The sequence below is a fragment of the Paroedura picta genome, chromosome 14 (assembly GCF_049243985.1).
Source record: "Paroedura picta isolate Pp20150507F chromosome 14, Ppicta_v3.0, whole genome shotgun sequence".
Classification (NCBI taxonomy): Eukaryota; Metazoa; Chordata; class Lepidosauria; order Squamata; family Gekkonidae; genus Paroedura; species Paroedura picta.
The window spans coordinates 22,444,199-22,457,809 of record NC_135382.1 but is presented as its reverse complement, the minus strand read 5'-3'; the positions used below and the strand labels follow the sequence as shown (position 1 = coordinate 22,457,809).

The following is a 13,611-nucleotide window of genomic DNA, read 5'->3' as shown; positions in this document are numbered from 1 at the left end:
TTTCTTCTCCTTCCTTTATCTCTTTCCAGGCTGCTGTACAATCGAACAAGTGGAACCACTGGGCCACCCAATGGGGTGGATATCAAAGTCCCTGGATTTGGGCAGACTTTCTCCTTGGAATTCCTTGACCCAAGTAAAAGAAGTGTTGGTAGGTATTCGTGCTTAGTCAGAGCGCTTTAGGGCTTCACACCCATGACAAAAAATGTCCCACATAAGCAGAAAGGACCACTTCCCTAAAAATGCTTGAACACAAATACCTTACAGCAAAGTAGTTCATGAGCTGCTTTTTTTTAAAGTCCTGGTTTGAGTTACATTGAATTTTAAGGTGAAAACAGAACTCTAGGACAATCAGGTCAGTCTTTATTCATGTAGGACTCAAGTACTAAGATTGTCCATGTTCTCTCCTGCCCCCCCCCAAAAAAAAAACAATTCTTTGCATCTGGTCAGTGACGCTGTGCTGTGGCAGCTTCCATTCTCCTCCTCTCATCTTGACTTAGTGGAGAGCCCAGAAAGACTCCTTCATCTGACTACATGGGCCCCAGACTGCTTGTGTTTCATGTTGTCATGTAGCTTTTTAGCTGAGCATGTGGAACTGGTCTGTACTATGAGACAGAGGTGGCAAAACTGTGGCTGTCCAGGTATCCATAGACTACAACTCCCATAAGCCCCTGGTGGTGGCAGGGGCTCATGGGAATTGTAGTCCATGAACATCTGGGCAGCCACAGTTTGGCCACCCCTGAATAGGGCAGTGGTGCTAGATATCCAAACCTGTCATGAGCCTGTTGCTGCCCATCTATGATCATGGGTCAAGAGGTAGGACTTCTGTAACCTTTGGCTTTACTCGCCCTCTGCCTTGCTGGGGTGGAGCTGCCTGTTCAGCTTCTTTTACGGTGTGATTTCCCCTCCCCCTCCTCCTTTGTCAATATGGGAGTGGGTTATTGCTTTGCTTTCTTTAAACATATTGTAGAAAAGTTTCTCTCTGAAAAAATCCTATTTTGTTCCACTGAGGGTTTTTTTTTTGTTTAAAGCCTTTTCATCAAAGTGCATTTTGTCACAAAACGAATAGCTGTAAAAGTTCTCTGAGCTGCTTCAAAGTCGGCGGAAGGAACAGGACACAGTTAAAAGGCTGGAGCTTGACAAATAAGCCGAAATCAAGGAACACCGTGTGTCAGGTTAGCAAAGGGAAGAAATTAAGAGGAAACACATTATTGGAGCAAGGTCTTGAAAATGAAGAAGGGAGTTCAGGTCTGGAATGACAAGAGAAAACGTTTTGGACTTGGGGGATTGTTGCTGCTAGAAAGCGCACAGGCCTGAAAGAACGTGAGTTACATAACAGCAGAAGTCAGCACCTGATGTCCAGTCCGGGCGTGGAGTTTGTGGGCTGTCATCTGGTGACAGGTTCTACAGGCAGCGTCAGTGGCGTGTGAAGGAACGAATCTGCCTCGAAGCGGAATGCAAACAAGTTTTGAGTATAAAGAGACAAGGAAATGGATTCCAAAAAAAAAAATTCTTTATTTTTCATTGAACTTTGGTATATTACAAGCTGTGACTGGTATGTGGGAATGATGAGATATGAAGTGTGGAATATGTAGTAATAATGAAATTAATGAGGTAGTTGTAAAACACAGCAGTGATGCAATTAGAAGCTTGCAATGTTTGACGTAAGGATTACAGTAACGTGTAGAAAATGTTTTAAATTATAATGAAGAGGATGTTGGGAAGAAATATTTTTTGTTCCATGCACCTGGTAATGTGTGGGTTTTTATAATGTGGTCTGCTGTATGATTCCTCTTTTTCTTTTTTCTTTTATCCCTCCTATATTATCCTGTTTAACAGAACTGCTTTCTCCAATATGCCCCTCAAAGGCCATTACAATCGAGCTCCCAGAAGTTGCTCAGGGTCCCCGATCCCAGAGAAATAAAATTGGCTTCAACCAAAACCAGGGTCTTTTCAGCCCTGGTGCCCGCCTGGGGGAAAAGTTCTTCCATGCAAGATCAGGGCCCTGCAGGACCTAAAGCTGTTTTGCATTGACAGTCAAACAGATGCTATGCCAGGCCTGTGGTTGAGGCATAAACATAGACAACGAGCTGGCCTCCTTTCAAAAAACTAAGAATGGCCCAGACATAACTGGAGATAACCGAGCATTCCCTCGATATGCTGACAAAGCCCTCTGGTCTCCTTCTCGGAATAAATAGCAGTGAATCCTTGGAGTTCTAGATGGTTTTGAATGTAAATTAAAAATAAATGATGGAATTTTAATCTGTTGTAAAGCATAAACTGCCCCCCGAGCCGCTGAGGAAGGGGGGCATATAAATTTGAGAAATTAATTTTTTTTAACCAACAAATGCATCTGCCTTATACTGTTGATCCATATAAAATTGTCTGCTCTGACTGATAGCAACTCACCCTTGTAATATTCGTGTCTCTTGGCAGGAATATAGTTAGTGCAACCCTTAAATGCTTCTCCTGCCTAATTAGGGATTATTTCTATTCCAAAATATATCTGAGAATGTTTTTGTTTCCCAACCATTGAAGTGTTGACGGGAGATAATCAACGCTGCGTAATCTGTAGCCTGCCCTGAAGTCTGCTTAATGGGAACAAATGAACCATTCACACAATGTTTCCGGTCTTTGTTTGAAGCATGCCAGAATTATGAGTTTGTTATTCTGCTTTGGTCTCTCGGCTTGTTCCGCACAAAGCGCTGTGCTGGTGATGTATGTTGCTGGTCTTCTTTTAAGTGTGTTCTTTAATCCCCAGGCACTTACTTCTATACCATAGTGCAGCACCTGGTGAACCTGGGCTATCGACGGGATGATGACATTAGAGGAGCTCCCTACGACTGGCGGAAAGCACCAAGTAAACGAAACATCCCTTTGCTGTGATTAAGAGATTGTAGCAATCTAACTTCTCATTTGAAATGTCTCTGAAGCTATTGGTCTTTTATTTTATTTATTTATTTTTGGATTTATATACCGCTGTTCCCAACTGGGCTCATGCCGGTTTACAGGCAATAAAAGAATAAAAACACAATAAAACCCCATAATTTCACTTAATACTACTACTACTACTACTACTACTTCTAAGGCGGCAGGCAAAAAACCCACTAACTTATTTATGGCCAAATTATGCTGTTTGTATGGAAGATAGGTAGCTCATTCAAGATGAATAATTTCCTGTATCCGGACGGAAAGTGTTCATTCTTACGGCTCTCCCAACTTCCAACAGAATGTGTGTGTGTTTTTTCCCCCTTTGCTCATTTCTGAGAAAAGAGGAAAGGGATTTCTCAAACCGGTCTTATTCCAGCTGAAAAACAGTTCTTTGAACTTAGCCCAGAATTCTCGGAAGCTGGTGCAAGTTCTCTTGGTTAGCTATTGATCTTCTGATGCAGCTGAATATCACCTGATAGGTAATAAACAAATCATCGTGACCTTTGTGCATCAGAGGTAAGATCTCCCGGCGTTGGCCAAGAAATTGCCTCACCAGCTACTCCTGTAAGAGTCAACGCTATCTGGCAAACAGTTGTCGTACTTGAGATTGCTAAATTTCTCTTTTAAAACGTAAGCGGCTCTCTGAATGCTCTCGGAGATTGAATCAATGCGTCGTGGCTACGTGTTGCCCATAATATGACAAGCAAGGGCCAACACAGGAAGCTCTAGTGACTTGGAAGTTCCTGTGAAAGCCAAAGGTTTGACTTGTGCATCTTCCTTTGTGGTAAAATGGTTTCTGCATACATTGAATGATGAACAAGATGGTGAAACTCCAGTTGCTCCTTGGTGTCTTATTGAAGAAGTGTGCTTCTTCAATCCATGTGCATCTATAACAGGGGTGGCCGAACTGTGGCTCTCCAGTTGTCCGTGGTCTACAATTCCCGTTGCTGGCAGGGGCTCTTGGGAATTGTAGTCCATGGACATCTGGAGAGTCACAGTTTGGCCACCCCTGATCTATAATATAAAAACATTCCTTGGTTCACACCTGTCTCTAATATATAAAATCATTTTGCCTGAGAACCTCAAAGCATTTTTAGCTTCTGCCTCCGTTGGAGGAGAAGAGTTAGAAAAGTTTAGCTGTCGGCATCAGGAACAAATCTAAACTTTTAGAATTTTTAATCTTTGCAATTTTTTGCCTATTTTAAATGTAACCCACCCTAAGCGATGAGGAAGGATGGGGATATAAGTAAAAATGTATTATTATATTAGTATCCATTCTGTTAATTTGATAAATTTTCTTACTTTGGTCCTTCTAGATGAGAACAGAGACTACTTTGTGGCCCTCCAGAAGCTGATAGAGACGATGTATGAAGAGTTCAAAGAACCGGTGGTCTTAATCGCCCACAGCATGGGGAATATGTACACGCTCTACTTCCTCAGCCATCAGCCTCAGGAGTGGAAAGACAAGTACATAAGAGACTTTGTGTCCCTAGGCGCTCCATGGGGAGGTGTGGCCAAAACCCTCCGTGTATTGGCATCTGGTAGGTACCAGGGCTACACTGGGGCTAAAGGTTTCAGGGGGGCACTGATGCAACTTCACACACAGTGAAACCCTAGTTGGCTGATGTCTGGGATTGCTTAGAGCAGGGGTAGCCAACCTGTGGTCCTCCAGATGTCCATGGACTACAATTCCCAGGAGCCCCTGCCAGCAAATGCTGGCAGGGGCTCATGGGAATTGTAGTCCATGGACATCTGGAGGATCACAGGTTGACTACCCCTGGCTTTAGAGGTCTGAAGGGCATTGTACGCTTTCCCCTTAACTATATAGAGCAGTCCATCAGCATCCACTCTGTCATGAAGCTTGCTGAATGTCCCTGGGCCTGTCGCTCACTTTCAGCCTAACCCACCCCACAGGATTGTTAGGGTAAAGATGGGAGGAACAGCGTTTGCCTTCCCAGAGCTCCTTTGGAGGAAAGGCAGGTTAGATTTGCTGAGCGGGCTTGTACAAATGCCTTCTGTCCAGAGAGAAGGGGGCATTAGGACTGGGTTTTCTCTCTTGGGGGGGGGGGGATGTGAAACAGAAGGGCATCTCCTTCAGCAGTTTGTCAGCTTCCAAATTCTCAAGGTCCCCCCCCCCCCCCCAAAAAAAAAGTTTTACTTCTGGCTGTAATGAAGAAACAGAACACAAGATGCTGGCGGAACAAATGTAAGGTGACAAGGCAAGACTTGGGAAGCAAATTGCCGAAGGCGTCAACAACAGTTGACTGGCATTTCTTGTACATCAGGAACAGGGACCCATCCAGGGAGGCAATAGGACAGCTAGATGACAAAAACGTGACAGGCGGTCTGAAGGAGGTGGGGAAGGCTGTGGAGAAACGAAACAAATTCTTTGTCTCATCCTTCATCGGGGGTGATGGAGAAAGGCCCACATCTCTGTGAGGGGATCTGAGGAGACCTGCCCAACAGAAGCAACAAAGGATGGATTGGATTTGGACAAATTAATATGTCACTAGGGGAGAGGTGGCTTTCGCCCGATGGATTTGCATGTGGAATTCCAGGGCATTATCTTTTTATTGGCGCAGATGAAAAAATTGTGGTTACATCTCGTTCCCAGCTGGGTGGAGTTCCAAAGGCCCCAGCGTACTTCAGGTTGGCATTTGGTTGCTTTCACCAAGGGTTGTTCCTGAGCAAGGCATGCAGTGATGGGAAACAATTCAGCATCCTCAGAGTCCATTTCCAGCAAGTGGATGTGCTGGATTTGTTTGTGTGTATGCTAATCTTAGGAAGATGGGCAGTCCATGCTCCTTCTGCTGAATGCGGCTGAAGGGAGGGTGGCAGCTTTCGCTCATCCCAAGCAGAGAACAACTTGTGCCTCAATAAATCTTACAGTTCGCCGAAGAATTCCTATGTTCCTACTGGAGGTAAACATGGAGGGAAGTTCTTTTCTTCAGAATCTTTAGTAGCATCGGTCTACATTCCCCAGTGACGTCTAGTCTAGTTGAGAAACTTCTGCTTTCAGCTGAACGCATCTGAAAGCATTGGAGGGAAGTGACAGCTTTAGCTCATGGTTGGCCAGCGCTGGTTGGAATCAGTGATTTCTGATTAAGATCAGGCTGATGGGGTGGGGGGGGGAGCAGCAGGGTACCAGAAGAAAGGAGAACTTGTGTCCGGCACTGAGAGGAAAGGAAGGGCATTTGTCCTGCCTGTGTCTTACAGCAGTGGACTGGCCCTTGGGTTGGGAAGGCTTCTGTGGGTCCACAGGTTTCTCCCAAGTACAGTTTTCTGAAGAACTTGATAGCAACATCTGGGCTGAAATCCGGAGGCTGTGTTATGATTGGACTCACAGGGAAGTATGTGGAAGGTTAATGCTTCACAGCAAAAATGGCCACACTATGCGTAGACTTTTATTTATTGGTTCTTTGGCTTAAATCCTGCCCCTCCCTTGACGCTTTGGGGTGGTGTAGATAGAACACAGAAACAGGCAAACGCATGAAATCATTTGCAACCATTTAAAAACATGGAAATATTACCAATCTATTACATCGTATGTCATATAACAGGGGAGGCCTAACAGATGAGAGGGGCACTTTGCAATGTCCTGGTGATGGGCTCAGTTTTGAGGTCCTCGTTGCTGGTCTTCTCCAAAAACCTGGTGGCTTTAAATTTTAAAATTACGTTGAAGGCAAGTCCGCACAGGCAAGGATACCAAATGAAATAAAAGGAGTACAAATACCTACAGACACAAATAATCGTGAGACACGTCAGCGCTAGATTCAGCTGCTGAAAGCCAGATAAAGAATGGCTCACTTCAGGATAAACAGGCGTTTGAACTTGCAGGGGGATGGAATTCCTTCATTACAGGACAGTGTGAAGCCGCTTAAAGTGCTTCCCTTGAAAGCATTTGCACGGTTGGAATCGTCGGAGCTCTCCAGCAGGGAGACCAGAAGCTTGTCTGTTTGAGATCTTCATCCAGTTCAATCTCTTAAATCAACCCAGTCTTCTCCCAGGGAAAATGGTGTAGTTTAGGTCGCTAAAGGTATCCCCTGTGCAAGCACCGGGTCATGTCTGACCCTTGGGGTGACGCCCTCCAGCGTTTTCATGGCAGACTCAATACAGGGTGGTTTGCCAGTGCCTTCCCCAGTCATTACCGTTTACCCCCCAGCAAGCTGGGTACTCATTTTACCGACCTCGGAAGGATGGAAGGCTGAGTCAGCCTTGAGCCGGCTGCTGGGATTGAACTCCCAGCCTCATGGGCAGAGCTTTCAGACTGCATGTCTGCTGCCTTACCACTCTGCGCCACAAGAGGCTCTTTTAGGTCACTAGACATTCCAAACACTGGTTAGGAGGGCATTGTTGTTATTGGGGATCGTGGGTAGCTTGCTGGGGGTGATTTGAGGATAGTTACTCTCACACTAAAATGCTATGTATGGTTGAGAGGGGACATGATTGGCCCTCTTTAAGTATTTGAAAGGTTGTCACTTGGAGGAGGGCAGGATGCTGTTTCCGTTGGCTGCAGAGGAGAGGACGCGCAGTAATGGGTTTAAATTACAAGTACAACGATATAGGCTGGATATCAGGAAAAAAAATTCACAGTCAGAGTAGTTCAGCAGTGGAATAGGCTGCCTAAGGAGGTGGTGAGCTCCCCCTCACTGGCAGTCTTCAAGCAAAGGTTGGATACACACTTTTCTTGGATGCTTTAGGATGCTTTGGGCTGATCCTGCGTTGAGCAGGGGGTTGGACTAGATGGCCTGTCTGGCCCCTTCCGACTCTATGATACTATGACTTGCACATCCAGTTCCAAATAAAATTTCGGGGGTTTTCTTTGTGAGGTTTTTCCAGCATATGTGTCACCCCACGATCACTAACAAGGCCTGCTTTTAATGCCACAGGGGACAACAACAGGATCCCGGTCATCAGCTCCCTTAAGATCAGGGACCAGCAGAGATCTGCAGTGTCGACCAACTGGCTGCTGCCGTACAACTACACGTGGCCCCCCAACAAGGTCTTTGTCAGCACGCCGATTGCCAACTACACCCTCCAGGACTTCCCAAAGTTCTACAGGGACATTGGCTTTGAAGACGGCTGGCTCATGAGAAAAGAAACCGAATCCCTCGTCTACGAGATGCCTCCACCGGGGGTGCGTCTGCACTGTCTGTATGGCATCGGAGTGGAGACCCCGGACTCGTTCTTCTACGAGTCCTTCCCGGACAAGGACCCAAAGATATCCTATGGCGACGGCGACGGGACCGTGAATTTGGAAAGTGCCTTGCATTGTCGGAAGTGGGTGGGGAAGCAAAAGCAGGAGGTGATCCTTCACAAACTGCCCGGAAGTGAACACATAGAAATGCTGTACGACGCCCACACCATTTCGTACATAGAGAAGGTTCTCAATGGCTCCTGACCCAGGGCAGGAGAAGACACTTTTCTTACTCACAGCATTAACTTGAGGGGGTCAGGGCAAAGCAGGGGGGGGGTCTGTGGGCTCCCTCTTTTAAAATCCCATTTACTTAGGCAGGTTGGGGTGCTGCTTTGGTTTTAACTATCCTTTGTCTTGGATTAGTGCTCATGCTCTGGCCAGCACACGCCCGGGTGTCCATTTGCGTGGAGGACGCGCTATGCTCACTGGTCTCCAGAGAATAGGGAAGTTACACTCTCTCCGTACACGTTGAGCAGCAATGGAAGGGAGAGGATATGAGAACTTGAGGGTTGCAAGTTCTTTGTAGGTCCCGGTAGGGTGAGACCGGACCCACACAGATTTCTAACGCTACCTTAGTTTAGCCACTTTTTGCCTGACCTTTTGCTCTTGGTGAAGTTGGTTTCTTGACGGGATCTTCTAGGAGTGAGATCTGTTTGCTTGCTCTTCGCCTGGGAGGCGAGCGTGAGGTCTCTCAAGTACTGCTGAACCGAGGAAGAGTTCGTCACTTGGCGGCTGTAGGGCTGCCCATTGTCAGGTTGAGGTATTTTACCCACTTAGGGTGGGTTTTGAGCACTACTGCGATCAGTCGGCAGCCTCTGGCAATACTTGATCTTGCTGCATTCGAAATACAGGGTGTTGGCCAACAATCTTCCAGCCAGATGCGAAAAAAACCCTCCCCCACCCTCCTGGGGAGATGCAGGCTTCTATCTGGTTCTATTCTGCTTAGTACTTTGCTCTACAAACAAATGGCTCTTGTCCTTGGAGGGCTTTTATGGAGGTAAAAGGGGTCATAGAGAGCGAATTCTTTCCAGAAAACCTGGGCGTTCCGAGGGCAGAGTGTCCTGGTGAAACCTCCTTTCCTTGTTGCTTCAGTTCTCTTCCATGGGTTCCTTATGGGAGGGGAAATTAAATCGAGGCACACCAGCAATCTGGGCTCTGGTCTGATGCCTGTAATATGCAGCCAGAGTCTTGTGGCATTTCCCTAGAGCAAGGGTCCCCCACATGGTGCCTGTCAATCAAGTGCTTTCAGAAAGTGGGCAGGGCCTTTGCCCAGCAGAAGTTCTGACTGGCCATGTAGAGAAAAAAGGCGTCCTGTTAAACAGAGTTATTATTAGGTTTATCTATGACCTTGCTCCCTAACGTTTTGTGGCTGGCTTCACCTCCTGCAGCAGCCGTCTTGTGGCTGTGTCTACTGCCTCGTGTCGGAATTTCAAAGTTGCCCACAGCCTCCAAACGATTGAGGACCCCCTGCCTCGGATAAAACCCTGTCCAGGCAGTGAAAAGTCCTGAGCCAGCCCCACGTCCTGGCCTGCCTGTGGACTGACGGCTTTTCCCAGTGTGCATCGATTTCAGAATCCGCACACAGCATTCCCAAGCTCTTAAATAAAGAGCTCACTGCCAGAAAACGAAAGGAGGCCTAACAGTCACAGAGCCAGAAGCCCATTCTCCTGCCTTTCACTTGGTAGACTGCGGGATCTTGGTTTCCTCACGGTGTTGCGAGCCTTAAAGGCACAGAAAGGAAAAGCTGCTACAGTCGGCGATTACACAGGGTGATGGGGTGGGACGGGGGGAGGATGCTTTCCCCCCAAGCTTGTGCCAAAGCCCAAATTTGTCGTGGAAGTGTTGACTTTGTTCTGAATAAGCTACGGCCAGCCTGGCTCTCTCCATCACGAAAGCAAGGCCGCAGTCGTGGACACATTCTGGTGTTCCCGGCTTTCAGGCCTCATCCTGGCCACACTATGAGTGGGAGTGATTGTTCACGAGCTGAAAACGGGAGCCCTGTTACTGGTCTTGTGTAACCTTTTCCATTTTACCTCAGGCTTTACGGCTGTCCTGTTCTCAGACGTTATGGATTGTTGTTACAAGTGCAGTACCTTTAGCTTAATTGTGGTCCTTCTCGAAACCAAGGTAGTTACGTTTGGTGTATGTTTCTTGCCTTATGAAATGCACAGTCTTGTCCACTTTCCTGCTCAGCAACTGTGGTCAGTAAAAGCTGCCAACCTCGTGGGTGTGCCCACTAGTCACTGTGCAAGCTGTCCTGGCAGATGTTCATTCACACCTGGCCCCCTCACAGAGGGTCTCAAGCCGTGTCTTTGAGTACCAGCATAGGTTATGTCATCTTCTTGAGTTTGAATTTGTCAAGATCTCATGCAAATAGAGCCTGCTGAAGTAGCCTGGCTATTATTATGGTGGTGCAGTGGATTGTACCTGTGGCGTCTTGTCCAAGACCCCTTGCAGTCTCTAGTTGTGTCCGATGCCTTGCGGATGAGTGTGCTGCTAAAGTCTTTCCCTTCCATTGATGAGGCAGAGTTCCCGTTGCACATTGGAGCTTGTTTCTTCCTTGGCCTCAGCCTATCCACAGGGTGAATTCACAAGTCCAGCACCCCTTCAACTTGCATGGAAACTAAGCAGGTTTGCCTCCTGGCAGAAAGGTGGGAGAGGAATACCCATTGCTATGAACAGGGGTGTTTTCTTGAGTCATTTTCTGCCCTGTACCTTATCATGAACATGAGCATCGTCCAAATGAGCCTTCGCAGAGTAAGCCACGCAGAAAGGTTGGCCTTGGGTGGGACACTGCAAGCAAGAATAAGGGTTCAGTTAACTAGCACAGGCTTAGTTTTAGTCGGGGAGGAGGCTAGGGGATCAAGGAAGGCAAAAGCCTGGTGGTGTACTCTGGAACATGCCTGCTAGGTTCTCGCCCCATGGCCCCTTTGGCGGGTCTTGTCCCACTGCAGGTGAGTGCTGGCATCCATCGTTGCTATTTTCTAGCCTAACACATGATTCCACTTCAGAGAGGTAACAAAACTGTGCTTTGTCATGTGGCCCCTTTCCTTGGCCCAGATGTTTCTTCATGCCCTCCCTGTCACTTCCAGTTCCCTGACCTTTTTCTTATCTGCTGTTCCAGCTGTTGTGGGCCATTTAATATCCACAGGCATGTCCCATTTGGGTCTCTGCTGTTGACATGATGGTTTTCTCCTTCTTCTGCATTTGGCTCACAGAAGCATCCATATCCTGCAAACGGCTTCTTAATTTTGTAACGCTTACAGATTGTGGGATGCAAGCTCTCCCTTTCAGATGTTTTCAGCCATTCCCTGGCAGCCTTTGTCGTGCTCCAGGTGCTTGACCCATAGCTCTGCCTGATAAACTGCAGTCCCACCTGGGTATCAGGCAGGCCGGCATTCACAAGTTCGGTGTAGCTAAACACCCATTCCCCTAAATCCCACTTTTGGATCCTGGGAGATTGTTTTTCTAGGACAGACTCCTCCCTGTCTTCCAGGGCAAACTGCTTTTGAAACACAGGAGAATTTCAAAACAATCTGTTTTTAAGCAGCACAGAGAGAGAACTACAGAAAACAAAAAAAAAAGGAAAAGTGTCAGTTTTCTACTGAGGGCAGAAAAGCTTTAAAAAAAACCCTCAAAGTCTCTTTTTGCAATTGGACGGCTGTTGCTGTCATTTCAAAGAAAATATCTCTGGTGTGTTTGTGTGTCCCAATCCTTCACCATCTCACCTCTTCGTATTGGTATCAATTCAGAGAGCTTTCCCTCTTTTTCTTTAAAACAGTTTTCTTAAGTGTCTTCAATAAAAAAAATCAAAATACTTTCCTAGGACCAAATGTATTCTGACAACAGGGATGGGACTTCGGCCCTTTTTGTTTAGAAAGAAAAGGGGAAAGGTGCTGCTGCTGCTGCTGTGAGGTTTCACCACTGAGCAGTCAGTGCAGAGGTGCTGGCGTGCCAGAGCAACATCTCTTCCTGTCCAGCTTCCTTTTGTTGGCGCTGATGGTGCCAGAGCTTTTCCGAAATTCAGGGACTGAGCAACGACTTCTGTGGTTCTCTGCTTTTAACAGTATTTTGTATAGAACACTGCCCGGCGAGGCTGAGCGTTTTTCTACACTCCCTTTTCTCTTTGTGAATGACTGAGTTCGGTAGTTTTGTTTTTGGCGTATTTGTTTACTTTAATAACATAATAAAGTTGATCAAACACGAAGCATTTCCTGTTTAGTGTACTAAGCGTCCGTTTCATGCTTGAAAAACACACACCCCATGAGGGCCCCATGAGACTTGGCTTGTGCCCCTTCCCGCAGGGGCCTGCAAAACTTGCGGGGAGTAGGGGGTCATAGAATTGGAAGGGACCTCCTGGGTCATCTAGTCCAACCCCCTGCACTATCCTGGACGCTCACAACCCTGTCGCTCATCCACTGTAACCTGCCACCCCTGAGCCTTCACAGAATCAGCCTCTCAGTCAGATGGCTCTCCAGCCTCTGTTTAAAAATTTCCAAAGATGGAGAAGCCACCACCTCCCGAGGAAGCCTGTTCCACTGAGAAACTGCTCTAACTGTCAGGAACTTCTTCCTGATGTTTAGACGGAATTTCTTTTGAGTTAATTTCATCCCATTGGTTCTAGTCCGTCCCTCCGGGGCAAGAGAGAACAACTCTGCTCCATCCTCTACATGGCAGGCAGCCTTTTAAATACTTGAAGATGGCTATCAGATCCCCTCTCAGTCATCTCTTCTTCTTGTCTGCCCCCCTTTTCCATCTTCCTGGGTCGCCCACCTGCTGTGCTGCTACCTTGATGTGGGTGTACTTTCTCTTCTTCCTCCTCCTCTGCTGTTTGGACCCTAACCACCACTGTTAAGAGGTATACAGCCCCTGAGCATGGAAGTTCCATTAACCCAATACGGCTAATAGCCCTCGATGGAACTGTTCTCCGGAAATTTGTCTAATCCCCTTTTGAAAACTGGCTGTGCTTGGATTCACCCCATAAGAGAGGACGATGCTTGTTCCATGCTACGGAAGAGTCACAGGTAACAGGATTTGGGGTTGGGGTTGGGCAGGGGCTGGTTGTGTGGTCTCCAGAGTTTCCTCCCAGTGGGCCCAGGGCAGAAGAGGCATCACCAGTTCAAGGAATCTCCACATGCGGAGGCAGCACGGAGAGAAGGCCTGGATTTCGACATCCTTTTCATTGGTCCTCCCAGGGAACTGGTTGGCTGCCCTGTAAAGCCATCCTGGAGAAGCCAGTCTGCTGGTTTGGTCTAACAGGGCTGTTCTCAGGTTCTTGGGTTTCTAAGCCCAGAGGTATGCGTTTTTTTGGGAAAAGCCTAGTCAGACCGCACGTGATTGTGACACAGCCCTGCCTGATACGAATCCAGTGCTTTGTTAGTCAGCTGATGTGAAGCAATTCAAAGCTCCTTGTTCTTTTTTTTCTCTTCTGTCCATTGGACTTTAACCCAAACTCAAGCAAGTGAAACAAGGCTTGAGGCCGGTAG

At 47.2% G+C, this 13,611-nt stretch overlaps 1 protein-coding gene across 1 annotated transcript in view; it reads left to right on the top strand.

Annotated features, from left to right (window-relative positions):
- Window positions 1-12,332, top strand: part of PLA2G15 (phospholipase A2 group XV) — a 28,911-nt gene extending 16,579 nt beyond the window's left edge. Inside the window, exons 3-6 of the mRNA XM_077309784.1 lie at window positions 30-148; window positions 2,759-2,857; window positions 4,245-4,469; window positions 7,818-12,332. Of these exons, the coding sequence (XP_077165899.1) occupies window positions 30-148; window positions 2,759-2,857; window positions 4,245-4,469; window positions 7,818-8,329 (955 nt within the window). The 3' untranslated portion in view covers window positions 8,330-12,332. The remainder of the gene's footprint in view (window positions 1-29; window positions 149-2,758; window positions 2,858-4,244; window positions 4,470-7,817) is intronic.
- Window positions 12,333-13,611: the final 1,279 nt, after the last annotated feature.